The sequence below is a fragment of the Lampetra fluviatilis genome, chromosome 2 (assembly GCF_964198595.1).
Source record: "Lampetra fluviatilis chromosome 2, kcLamFluv1.1, whole genome shotgun sequence".
In the NCBI taxonomy this organism is placed as follows: Eukaryota; Metazoa; Chordata; class Hyperoartia; order Petromyzontiformes; family Petromyzontidae; genus Lampetra; species Lampetra fluviatilis.
Genome location: NC_136276.1, coordinates 35,863,516 through 35,884,109, shown reverse-complemented (window position 1 = coordinate 35,884,109; position 20,594 = coordinate 35,863,516). Strand labels below are relative to the sequence as shown.

General features: G+C 49.2%; 1 protein-coding gene across 1 annotated transcript in view; it reads right to left on the bottom strand.

Moving 5' to 3' along the window:
• Positions 1-5,412: 5,412 nt before the first annotated feature.
• TG (thyroglobulin) overlaps positions 5,413-20,594 on the bottom strand; it is a 111,000-nt gene continuing 95,818 nt past the window's right edge. Inside the window, exons 42-48 of the mRNA XM_078866642.1 lie at positions 15,716-15,889; positions 13,585-13,749; positions 10,968-11,158; positions 10,631-10,738; positions 9,845-9,985; positions 8,992-9,185; positions 5,413-5,926 (exon numbers count right to left, since the gene is read on the bottom strand). Coding sequence (XP_078722768.1) covers positions 5,772-5,926; positions 8,992-9,185; positions 9,845-9,985; positions 10,631-10,738; positions 10,968-11,158; positions 13,585-13,749; positions 15,716-15,889 — 1,128 coding nt within the window. The 3' untranslated portion in view covers positions 5,413-5,771. The remainder of the gene's footprint in view (positions 5,927-8,991; positions 9,186-9,844; positions 9,986-10,630; positions 10,739-10,967; positions 11,159-13,584; positions 13,750-15,715; positions 15,890-20,594) is intronic.

The following is a 20,594-nucleotide window of genomic DNA, read 5'->3' as shown; positions in this document are numbered from 1 at the left end:
AGCCACACACGGCCAGAACCGCCCAGCCACCACTCAGCTCCCAGCCCTCACCCACCACCACACCTCCCCTATCCCGATCACCCTCTCTCTTTGGCTCACATTCCCCTATTACCACTCGCACCCACACTCCCCTATCACCCCTCCAGCTCACAAACTGCCCAACTGGAGGCAATTCAGTGTTATCGGTAATTATGCTGTGACCACCGACATGCCGAGCTGTTGGCTAAACTTCTTCTTACAACTCAGGTTGAGCGCATTCACGATATGCGTCGGCTCTGCCGGTCTTTGCCTGTCCTCCGCTCACTCGGGAGCTTCACCATAGCGAGTCGAGTAAAGATGACCCACTAATGAAACAAACGTCCGGATTCTTTCGACGAAATGGATGCCCAGAACTTGAGCACACAAACCATAGAGGGGACAACTCCGCTTGTTTTTTGTCACGTAAACAATGAATGTTACTACCTTCCGTACGTAGCCAAGCGTGCTACAGCACCTACACCCAAACCAATCGCTTCGTTAAACTTTCCAAAAATGTTACTCGTGTCAAGATCTGTATAGTTGTTGGGCGAGATTGACTCAGAAATATCTTCAGAAACAAACAGGAACGCACATGCGTTATAAAAGGCATCAGCCTCGCGTGTAAGTTCGAGCCAACGTACAAAAAAAACCCCAAAAAGATGCTCCCTCGTTGGACTGGTTTGTCAGCTTGTTTCGGATTGAAACTCGGACTTGTTTAGCTGCCCTGGCGGCAACCGACAGCGATCGCTGTCAGGTTCGTCTGTCTCCTCTCGCGGTCTCGCCACGAGTTGCCAACTTCACATTGGCACCGAACACCGACCTCGCACAAAGGGCAGCAGCACGCGGATTGTAATGTTGAAATACGCATCTAACAACGCAAATGTTGTAAACACATCAATGGTTATGCCAATGTTGTCTTTCAAGGTGCGTATGCCGAACATAAAACCGTATTTTAAAACATATATTATGAGGAATTGATACAATGTACATGGATAGGGCCTTCCAAAAACCTGTTCACGGCCAGGATAACGTCTCCACGTGTTTAATCCACGCAGATGTGCACAGGGCGATCCAACTATAGATAACCCACGGATTATTTCTAGATTTGAAGCTTTCGTGACTGCAATAATTCATACTCTTTGGTTTTTTCGGTAAAGTCACGTGGGTAAAAAATAAAATGAAATACACACTTAAGCGGTTGTGCTTTCGCTACATTGTCCCCACCTGAAGAAGGACGCTTGTGTTGCGCCCGAAACGTTGTTTTAATTTATTTTATTTTTTACCTACGTGACTTTACCGAACAAACCAAAGAGTACGAACCCACGGATTGTTAACAGCCCTCTTCTAGACGTCCGATTGAGCATTGTGAGAGCGATGGGTCCGGTGTCTCACAGAGGAGGAACGCTCTTGCACGCGTTAAGGGTGTTGAACTTTGCTGGAAAGACGTGTGGGAGATTTGAAATAAAATTGTCGTTTTCTCTACGATTTCTCGATATTATCTTAGCGGGGTATCTGTCAATGGATCGCAACGTATACATTCTTCGAATGCATGTGTTAGCGATCCAGTGCTTCTGGGCGATACACCTGCGGCGCGTGATTGTATCCTATCCCAGGGCTGTGACAATAACGCATCAATCATCGTCTTCGGGAGCCGGTTGCCGATGCAAACGCGGGGATGGTCACTCCCAAGACAGCGACATCCAAGGTTAGACGCCTGTAATCGAATCGGCAGCGAAGCTTCGGCTGGATAGTGATGGGATGTGTCGATGAAGAACGTGGGGGCTACATGGCGCCGGCAAGAAGGTGGTGCCGCAAAACCAAAGCGTGTCCTGTACTGTACTTCTATGCTTCCACCTCCTATGCCCACTGCCTGAAACCACCAAACCCAACCTGAGTATTGTCTTCAACACGAAGGCTGTCGCCACCGATATCATCCATAGTAGAGGTTTTTGGGTTTGATACCTGAGTAGCCCACACAGTCCAGACGGTGCGGGGAGGCCCTCATCCAGCAGTGGATTGACACACAAGGCGCTGTCCATGCTGTGCACGCACCTCCGATGAGCACGGCTGACTCCGTGCGCTTCACCGAAAGAGGTTCAACATCCACACGCACGCACGCGTGGCAGGGGATGATGCATCTGAATCCACGAGAAACGCCGCGAAGTCGGTAACGCAATGACGCGGTGAAGTGAGTACAGCTGGAAAATGGATCGCCAATGACGACGACAACAGCGCGACTTGAAGTGGGGGCATGGAACCGCATTGGGACCCCCCCCCCCTAGGAAACGGCACTTGGAGGAGGCTGAAGAGCCCCTTGTGAGGAGGGCTGCACACGCATGCCTCTGCACCCCCCCCCCCCATCGCAACGTAGCCGGCCACGTTCCTGTAACCCCCTGGGGAGAATCGATTCTTATCCGAATTGTGCACGCCACTGAGGGTGTTTTCAAACGGTTTAACTTGAAAGCACGGAGAGCTCAGCCCCGTGGTGTCGTGTGTGTGGGAGGCAGGGCTAGATGACCAGCACGCCTTTCTTATTTCGTAAAGTCGAAGAAAGTTGGCGTCACATTCTACACCAGTGGCGGTGTTTTGTTTTTAAGTTCGCGAGTAAACACCCAGAACCGTCGAACACAAATAAATGCGCCCGCACGCAACTGCTGCGGTTAAGCTGAATCCGCAGACACGGAGAGGCGAGCCCGTGTGTGTGCCTGTTTCCATGACTGTAGGGGGCTGAACAAAATGTACAAGTACACAGGTACACCACGATCAGACAATTGGCACGTGGCCTGTGGTGATGTGCGTGCTCCGCGCCTCTTTCAAGACGCCCAACCAGTGCGGAAGAGTAGGCCAAGAGCCCTCGAGAAGGGCCCTCTCTCTCTAGAGCCTATCCGCCAGCAGTGGAGTGAGCAAGACATTTCAGGGCTGCGCCTTTACCGTTTACTGTATCTCGATGGCTGACGCAGACTCCGAATCCCTGGTTAGACTCGCGAGTGGAGCCACGGCAGCGCGGTCACTGTTTTCATTCTCTCGTGTCGGCGCCTTGCCAGGAACAGAGCAACATACGTGGCACACACCTCGAAGGCAAGGCGAGCACACGAGAGCGCTCTGTGCGGGCGGGCAGCCCTTCCTCAACGCTCAAACAACGAAATCGCCTTAAGCCGGCTGCACCTTTAGCGCCGCCGCTGCGTTTTGCTTTCGGCTCGGTCGTTGGGCGTGCTGGCCCCGGCGACTCTGGCAAAGTGGGTGACCACCGTCTGAGTCTGAGTCGTCGCCGACGGTGGCGGACTGCTCCCGACAATGACAGCAGAGACAGGGAGAGAGAGAAAGGGAATGGGGCGCAACGCGGGAGGCGGAAGATGTCATCAAACAGAAGCTGCAGATTCATTCTAGATTTGAAATTCCTCGCAGTGGCTTGTGTTGTGTGTCTGTTTTGTGTGATTATAAAGTGTGCGCTTACGTGAATTCATCATCAGCCATGATCTATTCACTACTGAGTGCCATTTCTCTTTTTTTTAGATCAGAGGAAACAAGAATATGCTCGGTGTAGTCGGCACTTTGCTTCGTTCATCATTTAGTTTTGTTTAATGCTTTGCTTTATGTAAACCCACCACCCTTTTTAAATGAAAGATTTAACAACATATTTCTCGCTCTGCTCTCCTTACCCCTTCCCTCTCTCTCTACCCCCCTCTCTGCCCCCCTCTCTCTCTACCCCCTCTCTTCCTACTCCATGTCGCTCTCTCGCTCTCTCTTTTTTAAACTACGACAAGTGCTGCATCTGCACGCAGCTCTTCTCGCAGTCCAACGGCCTCCGACGGGTCGCTCATATCTGCATGCAGAGCTCCCCGTCATCTGCCACCGAGCACACGGCCTCCTCCAGTGGCCACTGCTACTTGAAGGCCGGCACGGCGTGGGTCAGCCGCGCATGGCGGAACTCCAGCCACACCCTGGCTCCCGATCTTGCGATGTTATGTTTTGTGAATGAAGCGTTAATACCGTAAGGTGGAGCGGTGGCACAGTGGTGAGTGCGTTATGCTATTATGAGCTCCGCGACCTACATTTAATTCGCAGCGATAGTTAACGTGAGAGACGAGTGACGCCTGCATTGCTCCAGCCCACCACACCCCCGCATTTCACCAACCCGCACTGACCAGCTGGATGAAATATAAAAAAGATTAACTAAAACTGTAAACAATTTTTATTTTACCAGGCAAGGCCCACTGAGCTACGTAGCTCTATTTCAGAAGCGACCTGGGCACAAATGATAGCTCAACAAAGTGGCTTATCGCGTGGAAATTTTATCGCAGCCAAATACTCTGAATCTACGTGACCACGGTGAGAACAAGCACATTCCAAAAATACAACAGGCGTCAAGTTCGGGATCGAACCCACGACCTCCTGTGTGTCAAGCGAGGTGGTTAACATTTCACCCCGTGACACCCTTGACTAACACAGCGCAGGGACACCTCCAGAAAGCAGTGAATTCAGGAAGCGGCTGTAAATGATTCATGAATATTGTTTGTAGAATGTATCTATTTTAGCCGAATGCAAAGTTTCATATTTGCACGCTTCCTATCCATGGATGACAGCCAGTAACACCGCAGTATTAAATCAGATTAGTCTCACCATTTGGCTCAATGTCTCATATTGGCCACCTCTCAAAATATGAACCTGAGCGTGCCAAGCGCCCACGAATCTTTCGACTTGCCTCTGATTCACATTCTTTTTCTCCAAGGGTGGAACGGACGAACCTTTGTGCGCATCACCGAGCAGCTGATATGTTACGAAGTTGTTCACTTTGTTGTCAAGTAGTGGATATCACAAACCACAAAGAGAACACAAGTATGAGTCCATAGGTCTGCAGAACAAGCCAGGTTCATCTGCATCTAATTTTATGGGGGGAAATAATATTCACGGATTAAATATGCGACGTTTAAAATAAATTTGGTTTCGAGTCAAGCTCGTAAATGTTCCCTCCCTTGCCACGCCATGTGTTTTAAGTTTTTTAGCACAACCCCGTATATTTCATTTCCATGTAAGGAATCATCCTTGCAATTCATTACCAAGCAGCATGTGCGACATCACCGATGTTTATTAACCTCCTTGCCGAATGTTGGAAAAAGTTTTACTTAAAACACACACACGCGCTCACGAAACTATATTTGACATTGGAATTTGAATTCCTTTGGAATGTGCGTTCTTTTGAAACCCAAATGTTGACACAGTATCAGCTGATGTAGTTTTGAGAGACTCTTGATCACCGACGGTTCTTCTTGAATCAATCGAGGCGCTGTGTTGCTCCGAGCCACTTGTGGGTGCGGCCACAGCCCTTGGCAGGAGTCTTGCTTTTAGAACACCGGCTGCACCGCAAGTGACAATCTCAAATAAACATGGTGAATTGCAAACATTTTTATTCAAACATAACGCACAGTACAGAGGCTTTTTTATTTAAAGACGAGGTGCCAGAGACTCCGCGAGGGACGTTTTCGGTGCGTGTGAGATGATCGCCGGATGCCCGGGAAGTTATAGCCGCAGGACCTACCGCTAACCAAAAGTAAGCACCAACAGAAGCTTCCCATGAAAAACAAAAAGCAGATTATACGCAATCAACCCGGCATTTAAAACATGTTTTACATTTCACATTCAAAAGTCCGGAGAGTAAAAGTTATCTGCAAAAATAGAAGTAGCTTATCGTGTGCCTAGTTTAGATCACGGCGGTGGTGGCGGTGACGCACGGTGGCACGGCACTCGGTGGCGGGTCACACGTATGGCGCAGCGGCGGGTCGCTCCGTCGCCGTGCTCCCTGTGACCGCCGCTCGGAAGTTGCTCATCTGGACCCGCCACTCGAGCAGGGCCTCCTGGCGCCACGCGTGGTAGTCCTCTCTCCACTGCCGCTCCACCTCGCCGATTCCTCCTGCGTGGAACATTCGTCCGTTAGGTTTTTTCGGTAAAGTCACGTAGGTAAAAATAAATAATAAAATAATAGCTCTAATAATTGAAATAAAATAATAAATCGCGACGTTTCCTTGCAGTCACGAAAGCTTTAAATCTAGAATTCGTCCGTTAACTAATTTGCTCACTTGTATCGGGTATCGTTATTATTATTTTATTATGTTTTATTTTTTATTATTTTATTACTTCCCTTCTACGTGACTTTACCGAAAGAACCAAGAAGATGAATCCCTGCAGTCACGAAAGCTTTAAATCGAAATCATTATTATTGTGAGGGCTGAGCCCTCGCAAGCGTCTTCTTGTTATACCGTGCGTTGTGTCGCATGATGTAAAATTGCTTGATCTCTGACATTCATCTCATACAACAATCCGTCGAGCTTCTGCTGAGTTCATCGCTCCACCTGCACAGGAGGTGCCTTCTCAGGCTTATACCCTCCTATCACGAGCACCACCCAGTCGTTAGCCATGACCACCAGTCGTCATCCCAAATGACGTGCGTCACCCAAGCCCACTTACTTTTCCTAGCGGTAATTATGATACCTCTACATTGTGTATCATCTCGAATCCACCTCTTCCTGTCTCTCAGCCCAATTCCCAGCATGCACTTTTCCACGCTTACTTGTACACATTTCAACTTTTGTTCCATTTTTATTTGTCAATACGCCTGATTCGGAACCATGTCACAGCAGAAGAGTGAAGCAATTCAAACTTTGATTCAAAATGCATCAAACTATGTGCAGAATAATCGGCGTTTTTGGTTCGTATAGGACACGAGTAATGGGTTCACATCACCCCACACTAGCACCGTTACTAACGCTCACAATGTCAAAAAAGTAAGTTGAAATATAAATCATATTGCGCCCTTTAAGTCATGACAATTGATTGACTTTCCAGAGGGGTACATCCTTTCACCCATAGCAGCTGTACACACGGATCAGAAGACAAGCCAAGAGGCATCACATTGACTGTTCCGAAAAATAAGTGGGCTCGAGCAGGGCACGTCGCTGGGAGGGATCACGGCTGGTGGTCAAGATTAACGACAGTGGCAGCCCGAGGAGGGAAGAACACGCCAGAGAAGGCATCCACGGCGGAGATGGAGCGATAAGATCGGCTCGTGTGCAAGTGTTGGTTGGATTGTTGCATCGAAAGAACGTGACAACAACGGCTTTGGGGGGAATTTGTCCAGCAGTGTATAGATCGTGGCTGATTGATGATGATGAGTTAAACAGCAGTGGAAATCAACTTCAATGCAATTTAATTTGCGCGGTTACATGATTGAGAATGCAGCAATAAGGGCAGGCCAGGCCATCTCAGTAGCAAAAAAGTGAGATTGTCCTTCGATAACCCGTGCCGAGCATAGCTCTTCACACCTTGTCACCTCACTCCTGCAGAGTGCCTCTACAAGTGATGGTGGAATGTTCTTTCAAAAGGAAGGGGATTAGGACGTGACGTGGAAAAATGAAGAATTATACTGCACGAGCTCGTTCCGACACTCGTGAACACTTCATAACTCTGAGAATGAGAGGAATAATGTCGGCCTGGATGGAGTTCTGTTCAGTGCAGGTCCTAGTCTGTCCCATCGGGTCCAAACCTCTTTGAGAAATATAACTCTTCAGCGTTTGTTCAGCAATTCCCACGCATTTTTAAAAGGTTAAATATTTTTGCCTCATTGCTGCAGCAATTCCAACTGTGCATGCAAATATTCAATAACTACCACGTGCTTGTTTACAAACGCGCACACCTACTGAACGTGACAGGAAGAAATTCTGCATTAAAACAATAGTTTGTTTATATTTGAAAAAACAACCTTTGCGCTCCAAGCTTTGGCCTTCTGTTCACACCACGCAATGTGTTCAATGTCATGTATTGCATGTACTGGCATCGCATATGTCAATCGTGTCAAAGGACAAAAATTAGAAGCATTACGATAGACAAGACCAGGCAGAGGTCGTCTTCTTGGGAGCGGCAGTGTTCCGCGCGGGAATACAAAATAAAATAAAATCTTCTCCATGACAGGGCTGTGGAGACTCCGGATAAATGCCCTCACGGACAGATGTGCAAGACACGTCTCATATGCAAGGGGTAGTTGTTAAATTAACAAACTGCGGCATTATCTGCCTCATGTAAGAACAAAAATATATATAAAGCCATTATGCATTCCATTGCGGCTTTACTTGACAGAATGCTTCATGTGACAGCCGGGCGTGGTGGTGCACGCCTGTAATCCAGCGCTTGGAGGTGATGGTTGGTGGATCACATCGACAATGATGCTCTCAAACCCGCTGGGCTGCAAGGTGGCCATGCCAAAGCAGCGAGCAGAATTTTGAAACTTGTCCGTGTGAACCTTTTGAATGATATCCCTTGTTGTATTTGTGGATTTTCTCTGGGCACTAGCTTCTTCTTATATGCAATTCACTCCTTAAAATAGAATAGGTCAAACATCTCGATGCAAGACCAGCCTTGAAAAAGAGATCTGACATTCAGCATGGCTTTCCTGGATAAATATAATTTGGTCGGCTGGTGCAAGCGGTAGAGGGTATGGATTGCAATGGCAAGGTTACGAATTCAAATTCCAGTCAGGGGTCAACTCACCTTTTCAATCCGCTTGGGGTAAATAAAATGAGTACCACTCTGTGACCAGTGCTTATCCACCCAGATAATGTGTGGGCACAGAAACACTTGAGGAACACACGGGGAAATCCATTAACCCAGCCACGCAGGAGCACTGATGTAGTGGAATGTTGCACACCTTTTCCAGCTTTGCCCACGCCCAACCCCTAACGCAGCTCAACTAGATGAGCGAAATCCAAAACATCAAAGAGAGCTAAGAAACCCAATTTCTGGAGGCTCAACCAGGACACACCTCCGATAAGCAAAGCTGGCTATGTACGGTGCGAAAGAAGTTCATGGTGAGCTGGCAGGACCAGAATATTTATTTATCCCGGAGTAATCCGATGAGCCGTGAAAATCTTTTTCTTTGGCCGTGACAGTCGCGCGAGTTTGGTAGCGTTGAAGGGAGCTCCTCACCTGTGGCGGCCATCAGAGGCTGGACGTAGTCCTTCCAGAAGGAGCACTCTCGCATCTTGAGGCCTCTGTGGTTGCGCATGCCAGCCCGCACCTCCTTGTAGAGGCCTCCCGCCTCGTTGAGGGAGAACCTGGGCCACGCTGGAAGGAGGCGGCTCCCGGCCCCACGCGCGTGTCTGTTCGGGAAGCTCGGGTCTCTGCATCGGCACGCGACACGAGCGCAGCGCCAGCACGCACGGCGCCGTGTGACTCTTCCACAGGAAATACCACGAACCCTCAGCACCGCGGATTACAATACTAATTACCATACACACCACTGGCCTCTGCAGAACACCACAGTTACACATCATCAGCATCATCGCCCATGATTTATCCACTGCTAGACGAAGGCCCCCCCCTAAGCCGGCAGAACTCATGACGTTGTCCCGATGCATCCAGCGCCTGCACACGTGCCGATCTCGTTGCTCTATCTCCTTGGGGAACGTCTTTTGGGACACGTTCCGTTACTTGCCTGCCACTGTATTATTCTTGACCGCTGACCATCGTCCCCCTCAGCTATTAACTTTTCTTCAAAGTGTGCTCTCTAACCCACGTGTTGCCCTTTCCTTTCTCTCAGTGCAATGCCAAGCGTGTACTTCTCCACGCCGATTCGTGCACACGTTATAGCTTTGTTTAATTTCCATGTCAATGTCAACGTTTATGTTTGTGATCCCTGTATCACAGCAGGTGAAAAATATTGCATCGAAAAGCATAAACCATTTATGTACCAATACATTTTGATAGATATATGTGTACATTTAGGCGTAGTATAAATGCCTTTTCAGCGTGTAGCGTGGCGACCGCGAGGATTCCTCACCCGGACTTCACAAAGTTGGCCAGGTACCCGATGAAGTGTCGAGAGAGTTGCTGCTCGGCCACGCAGGAGCGGCCCTTCCTCTCGGGGTGCAGCGGCACCCCGAAGGCCAGCTGCGTGTCGCTGTGTGGCTCCCACTCCAGGCTGACGGGGGGGGGGGGGGGGGCGGTGAGGAGGCAATGACGGTGACGACTCTCGCGGGGCACCGCTACGGAGAGCCACTGCTGTGTCCAGTGGAGTCGCGGCGTTGACATGGGCCACATATATTGTAAATGCTTCACATATTTGCCGGATTGGTAGCAACATCGCCCCCTCCTGGCAGACTAATGCCCTCCTGCATGGCCAGTTCTGTATTCACCCTATGCTGCACAGGGGCAGCTGCCACTGGGGGTCCCCTGCTGCAGGTTGCCTGGAGACTTACTGCGTAGGAGATGCGGTATAAATATTAAGTGATGACGCTTTGGCCGAAAAGCTTATCTACGGTGCGCTGGTTTTTCATTGCCAAGTTTTGCTGAATACCGGCTTTCCATGGGGTCAGTACCTCATTGCAACACAGCTTTACACAAAAATTGAATTTACATTGGATCATCTTTACAAGCGTAATCGTTGTCGCCGATATAGAGACAGACAGATGGACAGAGCCAATGCACTGACGTGTTAACCTTGGCTAGGAAGCATTCGAGTCTGCTCAGGCAGAATGCTGCAGAGGAACAGCTCGCCATCTGTGCCCCAAACAGGCATTCACTGGGCCATCGTTCACGGTGTCCGGTGCACAACGGGTGTGCGTACGTGTTCCACGACTGCTGCGTCGGCACGTAGTAGAGGAACGCGTTCGCTTTGCCGCGCGAGGCCCACATCTCCGCCATGTGCACAGCAGGGCAGACCACGTCGTAGTCCCTGCCACCACGTACCATCAACGGACACAAAAAAAACACGTAATTTTTTTTAAAGAACTTAACAAACTACGCACAAGAGACACATTTGTCTCGCTCAGCACGCGCTTAACATCGCCGTGTATTTTTCTAAAGGGGTTATTTGTTTATCGCCGCACTCGTGTCCAACGCCGGGCTGGGGCAGGCGGCCGTGGCCACCGAGCCGCCACCCGAGTCGGCAGCCGGCCGCTCACCGCGAGACGTTGCTCAGGAGCCAGGACTCGTCGGCGGCGAGGGGAGGTGGGTCGGCGCCGTCTCCCCGCTTGTAGAACCACCGCACGGCGTCGCGCGCAAACGAGCTGTCCCCGGCGCCACGCAGCACCTTCTGCAAAGCGACGTCGAAGCCGGCGCTGCTGTAGCTCATCGTGGTGAACCTGGGAAACACCTGGACACCGCCCGGCGGGACGCGCGGAACGCCAGCGCACGCGTCGGTTTCAGGGCAACTTCAGAATGTGACCAGAAAAACTCATCTTTCACGGGGCCTTGTTAATAGGGGTGGTGGGGCATGTAAAACCACGGGGGGGGGGGGGTATAAAATCACGGGTGGGGGTCACAACACGTTCAATGTTAAACAATCCGTAATCAAACGTTAAACTCTGAACAGAATCATTCACAATCCGCTTTTCTTCATCGTGCATTCTGCTCTCCCCGCCTGTGTAGAGGGAGGCAGGCAGGCAGGTGGGGGGGGGGGCTAAGCCGTCGTCAGCCCCCACCCACGGCAGTCTGAGGCTGGTGAATAAGAGCGGTGCCGTGCCGGTGAGCGGCACTGCCGTGCCAATTGCGAATCGGAACCTCAGCTGCCGTCGTCATCAGTGACGCTAATTTACAACAACAAAATATATTACATTAAATAGTTTGTATATGATTTACACTTCAGGCATTCTGCTCTGAAGAAGGTATACGACCCAAAGCATCAGCCCAAGAGATAATATGTCTTTGTACTGGAAGGCATTTGCTGGTGGTGACTGAGGTGCGTTAGTTGATTGTTGCTTGTGCCGTTGCTCACGCAATCCTTTATTTATTTATTGTTCAGCTACTAACGTGGAGAAGAATGAAAAAAGAGGTTAAATTGACCCAGTAATCATTTTAGTAACAGGACTGTTGTTTATTCCTTGACAACATTAAACAATATTAAACCACTATACTATAACGTGATGATGATTTATGTCTCCACAATTCACTCCGCATCTGGCGAACATTTTTGGCCGGATATCAAGACGTGCCGTCATTCTGCGAAATGTTTGCCGTTCCTCCATCATGACATCATGAAGGTCACGGCTGATGGGTGACGTTGACAATGGATGAGACGCTCCATCTTAAACGAAATGAGATGCTCCATCTCAAGGGATTATCCGGGTGAATTTTGATTTATCAAATAAGATACGTATAGTGAACTTTCTAGTTAACAACAACACAACTTGTAACGTGGCGCTGCACAGACGAGCGGGAAGGCAGCCAGCAGGCGGCACAGACACTCGCACCAGCTCTGCAGTCCTCTGTATATTAAGATGTCTTCAGCCAATAAATGAGTGTTTAATGAGTGACGATGATGGTGACGATGTTGATACCTACGTCGGTGCAGCGAAATAAGCATAGACCGTAATTTTACACAGTGAGCCAACCGGCGTTCGTACCAGTCAGCCTCATATTGCTTACATTTATTTCATTTCCAGCAAATCACATTGTGAGAGCCAAAAGCTACAGCGGGCAACACTTTGGCTGAAACACCTTGTTTATATGTTTTGAGATCCTGGCATGAATGCAATATTCTCATGTGTTTTAACCACTAAAAATGTATTAAATATCTACAGAGGAAACCTGGTGAAATGGATTAATATACAGTTCGACTGTATACGTGTTTTTCTGTGCACAGTTGGCACATATTTTACTGAACATGAAATAATTAGTTGCAAAGGCATCGCTTAACTGTGGTTCAATTGTCTCCTACCATGCGGCCGACTGCTTGGTGCAGAGCTTGGCGGTTCGAGCCCGGCGGCCGGCTAAATAGGCGCCCTCTTCTTCGCAGTTGACGTTAAAGATCCCGTGGCGTCATTCGCAAGAGTAGGTCTCTGGTGCTGCCCGTGTCATGGTCCAAAGTTGCGGGGGGAAAAAATGACCCCCAAATTATAATAATTGTAATATTCATAGCAGTTGTCTCCCTCCTACTGCAATACACTTGGCAGGAACCTCCTTGAAAAGAGTCACGGGACTCGTTGAGACTTTCTTGGGTGAACAAGCGTCAATCATATAATAACTGTGGTGGATGAGGTCTGGTTGGAGTGGCTTTTAGAAAACTGAGCTGAATATTGAAAAACAACGGTGCCGATGTGCCTCAAGAAGAATGTTTGATCCACGCGCATTACTGATGATGACCCGGACCAGAAAGAACAACTTAAAAAGATGCAAAGAAGTATGGGGCATTGCGTGCTTGGAATTACATTGAAAGATAGAAAGAGAACAAACAGATTAGAGAACACTCGTGATATTGACATTACAATCACGGTTAAGAAAAGTAAGATGGCTTGGGCCGGACGCGTCGTAGCTGAAGGCGATGATGGTCGACGGTCAACAAGAATGACCGACCGGCAGACAAAGAGACGGAACGCGTCCGAGAGGGCGCCCTCTGCGGAGACGGAGCGACGAACCCGGGCGCCGGGGTTGCATCGTTACATCCGCGACGAATCCGTGCGAGGTAGCGACCCGCTTACGGACATAACGAGGACGACGCCCCTCGTCCCGCAGGCGGATCGCCCGCGGCCGACGTCGCTCGACGAATGCGAAAATAAAACATCGCCCCCCCCCCCCCCGAACCTGCGGGAGGCGCGAGCGCCCGAGGGCTCCGTCGTCCTCCGTGGCGCCGAGGACGATGTCCACGTCGGCGAGGGCCCCGCGGGCAGCGGCCTCCGCGGGGATGTCGCGCAGGAAGTGGCCATCGACGACTGCGGCCCAGCGCTGCAGGTACTCGCCACTCAGCAGCTGGAACGGAACATTTTTTTTTTTGCGAGAAAATAATCCCCGGCGCTGGATACCGCCATCCTGTGCTTCTATGACCGTCTGGAATGCGCTCTTCCTTCTGATATCATCTATATTGAAGACTAATTTCTTAAGAACTGCTTTTTGTATTTAGATTGTTGTCCTTCCCCTGCACTTCAAATGAGCACGGTTGGCTACGTATGCTGCGAAAGAAGGTCAATGTGCATACATACTGTGGGATGTGCATCGATTCGCACCTGAATATTGACGGCAGCGATAAAGGAAACAGGAAAAGGTGCGGCCCCGAAATGTCTTTCTCCTGGCGCTGCTGGCAGATGCACCTCTGCTAGAGGGTGTTTGGTCGATGGCCACCACACGTCTTACAGGATGTGGAAGTACCTGCGCTGTACCCACACCCCCCCCCCCCTTTTTACTATAGACGCCCTGCCGATCGACCGTGGGTTGAGCCCATTTTGACTGCTGGGTGGAGAAGAGAGGTGGCCGGGGGTTTTGAGAGACCGGCACCGTTGTTTCAACTCCTGCGCCAGGAGACCGAATCAAACCGGCGACCTCCGAATTCCAAGTCCAGCGCGTTGACCGTTACACCGCTGTGGCGGCATTCTTATTGCTGCGATGATTAAACCGGCTCTCTGGGTGAGGACCAACTTGAGCTCTTGAAGTCAAGAAGTGGTTTACGCTGCAGTCACAACTCGGAGTGATGGACAATGCTTCGCTACGCCGACCACAATGTTGGCACAAGGGACACGTGCAGCAGCAGTAGCGGGGCTCCCAGAACCATTATCTTCACGGACTGTGGCGCAACTTGCCGTGTGCTGCGTGGGTGTGTGGGAGTGTGTTTTCAGTCGATAACAGCAAAACGCTTCATTGCCGCTTTTGTAAACTTTCCATTAAAAAAACCTCTCAAAACAAACACAGCAAAGCAAATTAATAAACAACACTTTGAGAAAATGAAAAAAAAACAAAACCATTAGTACGCGTAGATTTTTCTATGGGTCCTCCGGGTTCCCCCCCCCCCCCACATTTAGAAACACTCGTTTAGAGTATTTGGCTGCTATAAATGTCCACGTGATGATAAGCCGCTTCGTTGAGCTGTCATTTGTGGCCAGGTCGCTTCTGAAAAAGAGCCACGTAGCTCAGTGCGTCTAACCTGGTAAAATAAAAAATAGTTTTAAAATAAAAATAGTATTCATCGTTTATTTAGGGGCTGCAGTCGCAGATATAAATAAATAAGTACAGTACTGGTTAATAGTGATGGAAACGAGGGACTAGTATTTACAGGCATCGTATCGCTACGCGTATTACGACCAGTTATGGGCCGAAAGAAAAACAGTGTTGTTTGCTTTAACGTCGATTTGCCTTCCACATTTTGCAAGGATTAATTTTAGCCAGAGCTGTCTGGGGCTGAGCTCCAGAAAATCTTTCCCGAGGGTTGAAAATATTTTTGGGGGCCTCGGAAAATGTTCCGTGAGGAATTTAAACGGCTGACAATTTTGCGTAGGAAATTAAAGACTGGAACTGAAATAACGAGAGTAAACAACAATGGTGTGTTTGGCATCGCACATCAGGCATGGGTGTTGGTAAAACAGCGAAGGAAGGAATTGCAAATACAGAGGGGCCCCCTTAACTCTAACAGCCCTGAGCCCCCATCAACCGTGACCTAGTCCTGTGTACATGCTTGTGTGTGCGTGTATTTTGCTTGAGCCTATGCATGCGTGCGTGCGCGTCCATGCGCGTGCTTACGTGTATCCCTGCATGCGTGTGCGAGCGTCGGTGTGTGTGTTTGCCGGTGTGTTCGTCGGTGTGTGCGTGCGTCTGTGTGTGCATGCGTCCGTGCATGCCTGTGCTTCCATATCTGTGTCCGTGCGTGCGGGTGTCCGTGCGTGTGTGCGTGCGTGCGTGTGTCCGTGCGTGCGTGCGTGTGTCCGTGTGTCCGTGCGTGCGTGCGCACCTGCGCTTGCGCCGCGTTGAGAGCGAGCGCCGAGCGGCTGCGCAGGCAGCGCACGAGGTACTCGCTGCTGGAGTGTCCGCAGCCCACGAGCTGGGCCAGCGCCGCGGCCTGAGAGCGAGCGGCGGCGGCGGCGGGGTCCAGCTGCACGGCCGATGGCGACAGCACGGACCCTCCCTTGGAGCGCAGCGGAGACAGCGGACACACAAGCGCAGGATGAGCACGGCCTTGCTCGAACCCTGTCGTGGGGAACGGTCGACCAGACTGTTTCATCTCATCTAGAATGTTCATCCGCCACGCTGTAGGTCACCCCGCTTCTCTTACTGCTTATTCCCTCTCCCATCAGCATCTCCGTTCACAAGTTCTTATCGCAACCTTGCTCGAATCGAGGAACGCTTTTTAGTACTCATACACACGACATCTGTACTAGAGCTGTTTGTGGCTGACCGCTTGACATGTTGGGCCTGTGCTCGGCGTAACAACCTATCGAATCCAGGTGTCCTGCTCATGACCAGTGATTCTGAGCACCACCCGCTCCTTCACCACCCCAGCTGACGCAACGGCCGGTGCATCTCGAGCGGCTGGGGGTTGTCAGCCATGGTTTAGGTGTGGCGGTCGTGGAAGGGGGGCGGGGGTGAGATTTGGCCATACTTCACCATACTGGTGAGTCCGGGTTGGTGAAGGGAGCGCACGGTGTCTCTCACTGAGCGGAGGAGCGGTCCGCGTGCGTGACGCTTTCCAGCATCGCTGCTCAAGTCTACAAGGGTCGTGGGATTCTTCGCCACATGCAGGCAGTGCCCCAGTGAAGAAGATATAATAACGATAACGAGCACTGCCTGCGCTGCAACGTGGGATATAACTTCAGTGGATTGCGAGCACTATGCGTTTCTTGCTATTTGTTTCCAAATGGCACCCTCTGGCATACAGTAATTTCAATCAACAACCTCAACCAAAATGACATGACAATACCAACTTCAATAATGTTACGTATCAATAGCAATATTACTGATGATACCAACATCAACTAAAATAATATATCACTATCAACAACATTATGACATGTCAACAATACGAATGTTAATATCATCATCAACACCACGTGTGCACATATTACCAAGGCAGATGTACACGCATTTTACAACCACAACTGAATCCACAACCGTAACCGCAACTACAAACATATTATAATGAAAACCGTCACGACGGCAATATAATCACAACCACAATGAAACCATAACAGCTGCAAAACAACATCACGATCGCGAGCACGGCGTGTGCGATGGAAGGACGTCGTTTCCACGCCGACTCTGCACGTTCCGACTCCACCTGAGCGTCGGATAGTCCATTAATAAATTAACACGTTTTTGCCGGCTCCAGCACGTGCGTTCAAAACCACAAAGCAACGTTACGTCTATTAGTTACGTACATTAGTAGACCTTTGACGCAATTTCTCAGGCAGCCGTGTCCTCGGCAAGACACGTTTTTTTTTTGGGATCTATGGATGTCTCCTTCCGACGTACGGTTTGGGAGAGTGTGACAGACGGATGGAAGCTGGCAAATTATGCAAATTGGTAACGGGTGATGTGCAGCCCCTTATCGATCCACTGCTTGACGAGGGCCTCCATGCACCGCGTCGAGCACGGTCAGTGCGGGTTGGCGATGGGTGCGGCCCAGGATCGGTTCAGTTATCACTTCTCGCTGTGGATATCAGCCGTGGGCGGGAATCAAACTCGGGTTTCGGGGTTCATAGCAACGTCCGCTGACCACTGCGGCAACGCTCCTCCGCACACCCCGTGTGCCAACACTCCGAGGTCTGCTCTCTAACACAACATAGAAATGTGGCAGCATTTGGACCGTCAGAGAAGCAGCAGCAGCGATGTGGATCACATGTAACCCATTCAATTGCAGGAGGCATTTTCCATAACCGCTAAACGGGGCCATTTAGAAAGTTATTATTTATTATTAAAACGCAACTGTGGCTCCATTTAACTGTATGAATGCACTGACCCGTTGCAAGGGGATTTTTGCTGGGAATGCAGAAATGAAAGTCCACTCAGTTTGTCAGTACACGCCCATCCAGCGCGCTTATATCTCAGCAGCAAGCAAAGGTACAGTAGGTAAAGGTGCAGCATTGAAATGCCTTTCTCACGGCACTGCTGGCGAAAGGGCCTCCGCTAGAGGGAGCTGCAGAGGTGATTTGGTCTCCTTTTCCACGCTGACAAAGACGCTACCCTGCCACACAAACAGCTGATTGGTTAACTGTGGCGTACCCATTTGTAATTCTGGGTGGACAGAAGCAAGGGAACTTTTAAGGAAACTTGCACCATCGTTTCAGCGGCCACGGGTATGGAATCGAACTGGCGAGCTCTCGATTGCAAGTCCAAATGTGTGAACCGTGACACCACCACCACCACATCACTCCCGTAACAGCAATGCCTCAAATTCACTCCATTAAGTTTTACTCCAATACGAGTCTTACTTCATTATATCCACCCAATTATGTTTTAAATTTATGTAATGAAATATGGGAAAATTACATTTTAACTCAAAAAAATGTAATCTTCGTTCAGGACTTAGTTCCTGATTAAGGGCCGGGTGTGGCAGTTTAGGAAGGTTGGTAAAAAAAATTAAGGAATTTAAAGTTGTGTTTATATATAAATCCGGATGTTAGAAAACTGTAGATTTGCGATGGAAACTGAGACTGTTTTAGTTCAACGTGCTTATTTATTTATATGTATGCACTAAAATGGAAACCGACAAATTAATTTATGTAAATATCAGCCCAAAGAAGTTATTTTGTAATGCTCATTAATGAACACTCTGCATACTTTTCAAAAGCTATGTTTCTTTACTAATTATTACCACAATTTCATGATACATGTTTATTAAGGTATACTGTATTATTCGTGAATGCTGCAAATGGTCACGAAGAAACGTACAATTTTACAAGAAAATCTATATAATATACACACTTTATAACAATGTTATATCTTATATATTTAGCAAAAGCAAAATGCTGAAAGTGTAAACAAAAGTAAATGACCAAAGAAGATGTTCGACTGAGTCTCGAGACTCTCTTTAAACAGCGTTTTGCATTGCCATGTCCGGCCAATTCAATTCCTAACACGTGGGAGGAAACCCGAGGGGCCAGAAAAAACTCACTGCATGGGGATAGCAAAGTGCTGCACAGATGGTTTCAATAATCCATGTAATGTTGTCAACTCCTGACTCCAACCCAGGAGATGGCCACCCACCTCACAACCCACAGGTCTACGTGAGCCACCAACCCTTGCACCCCAACGAGCATGATCGATATTACCCTGAATTGCAGGTGTGAGCCACAATAACTAATATCGAGAAACATCTAGCACTTACATTCTGTGACCCCTTAACTCTCACCACCCCCCTCCTCCCCCACTGTGGAGATATTTTCCAGGCCTCAGCCGCGGCTGACATTCAGCCTTGCAAAAGGGTACTGCCAGACCTCGTCATCCATAATAAAGGTTTTTTTGGTTAGATCGCGTAAATATAAATGCGTCGTTAAACCCGCCACCACCCGATATAGCCAATTAGTAAGGGTTTTCACGTAAACAAAACATGCCAATTCGTTACTAGTACAGCACATCGGTGTGTTGGAATTGGCACGTTCTGTTTATGTGACAAACGTTACTAATTGGCTGTGTCGGGTGGTGGCGGGTTTAACGACACATTTATATTTACGCGATCTAACCCAAACAACCTTTATTATGGATATTGGTCGCGAAAGCCTACGTGTTAAACAGACATAGTCACGTTTCAACTTTGAACAACATTTCGCTATGGGAATAAAACTGAGCATTCGGTAGAAATCATGGGTCAAAGTCGATTGACCAGTGGTTGAGTGAAGTCAGTCGAAATGATTCCCACAAGAAAGAAAGCAAGATGCCAGTACAAACCGCCACACCACCGCCACTTTGACTGAAACGCTGTTCATATCATCAGTTCACATTTATCAATGGAAAGCACAAAACAAAATTCAGTTGCCGATTTGCAAAATGCAATTTGCAGGCTATCAGCACCACGCATTGAACACCAGAATGTTTCCTGTGAACCTTGTTCATTTCCCCCGCTGAGTAGGCGTAGTAGGGGGAAGGGGGTTAACACGGGCGCGTGTGTGCGAGTGTTGGGGTTGGCGTTCACCTACGTTCTGTGACTCCGAGCCCGCGTGACCACAGAGGCTGCTGTGGAGCCCTGATAACGGGCAGAACCAATCCGAAGCAGAGAGCGCCGCTCGGACCAATTGCGAGGGCAACGCGACGTCGCACAACCCGACTCCAGCAGATCCAGACACCGGGGTGCCGGGTCACGAGCAGCCACACGTGGTGGTGCCCGCTGGCCGGTAATGGCCCAACCGTCCTCCTGACTGCGTGGGAGCGGAGGAGACGCAGCGCTTCGTTGAGATCGGCTTCTGCCAGGTTCGAATGACTTCACGGGACGAAACGTGGCAGTTGTGACCGTGCCGCTCGAGTCTTGCGATGACATCATGCGTAGCCTCACGATATTAAATGCGCTGCTGCTTTAGTTTCCTGCTTAATCTCTGGCATTGTTGCTATTAAAGAGGAAGTGATGGCTGTAACATGCCGTCTAAATGTGTGTTTTCTCAAACTGCGCTGTTTTCATAAATAAAATACAATATTCAACGAATGATACTTTGAATGAAGGCATCATTTTGAAATGAACGGTGTATGTTATTTTCAATTATTGTGGTGTTATTTTTCAATGTTTTTATTACCAACTTAATTTGGGGCGTATGTATTACAAGTGGGTCCACATTATATTTGACCACAGAGAATAGTCATTGTCTCCGTTCACACTTTTCAATGGATATGTAAAACGAAATATA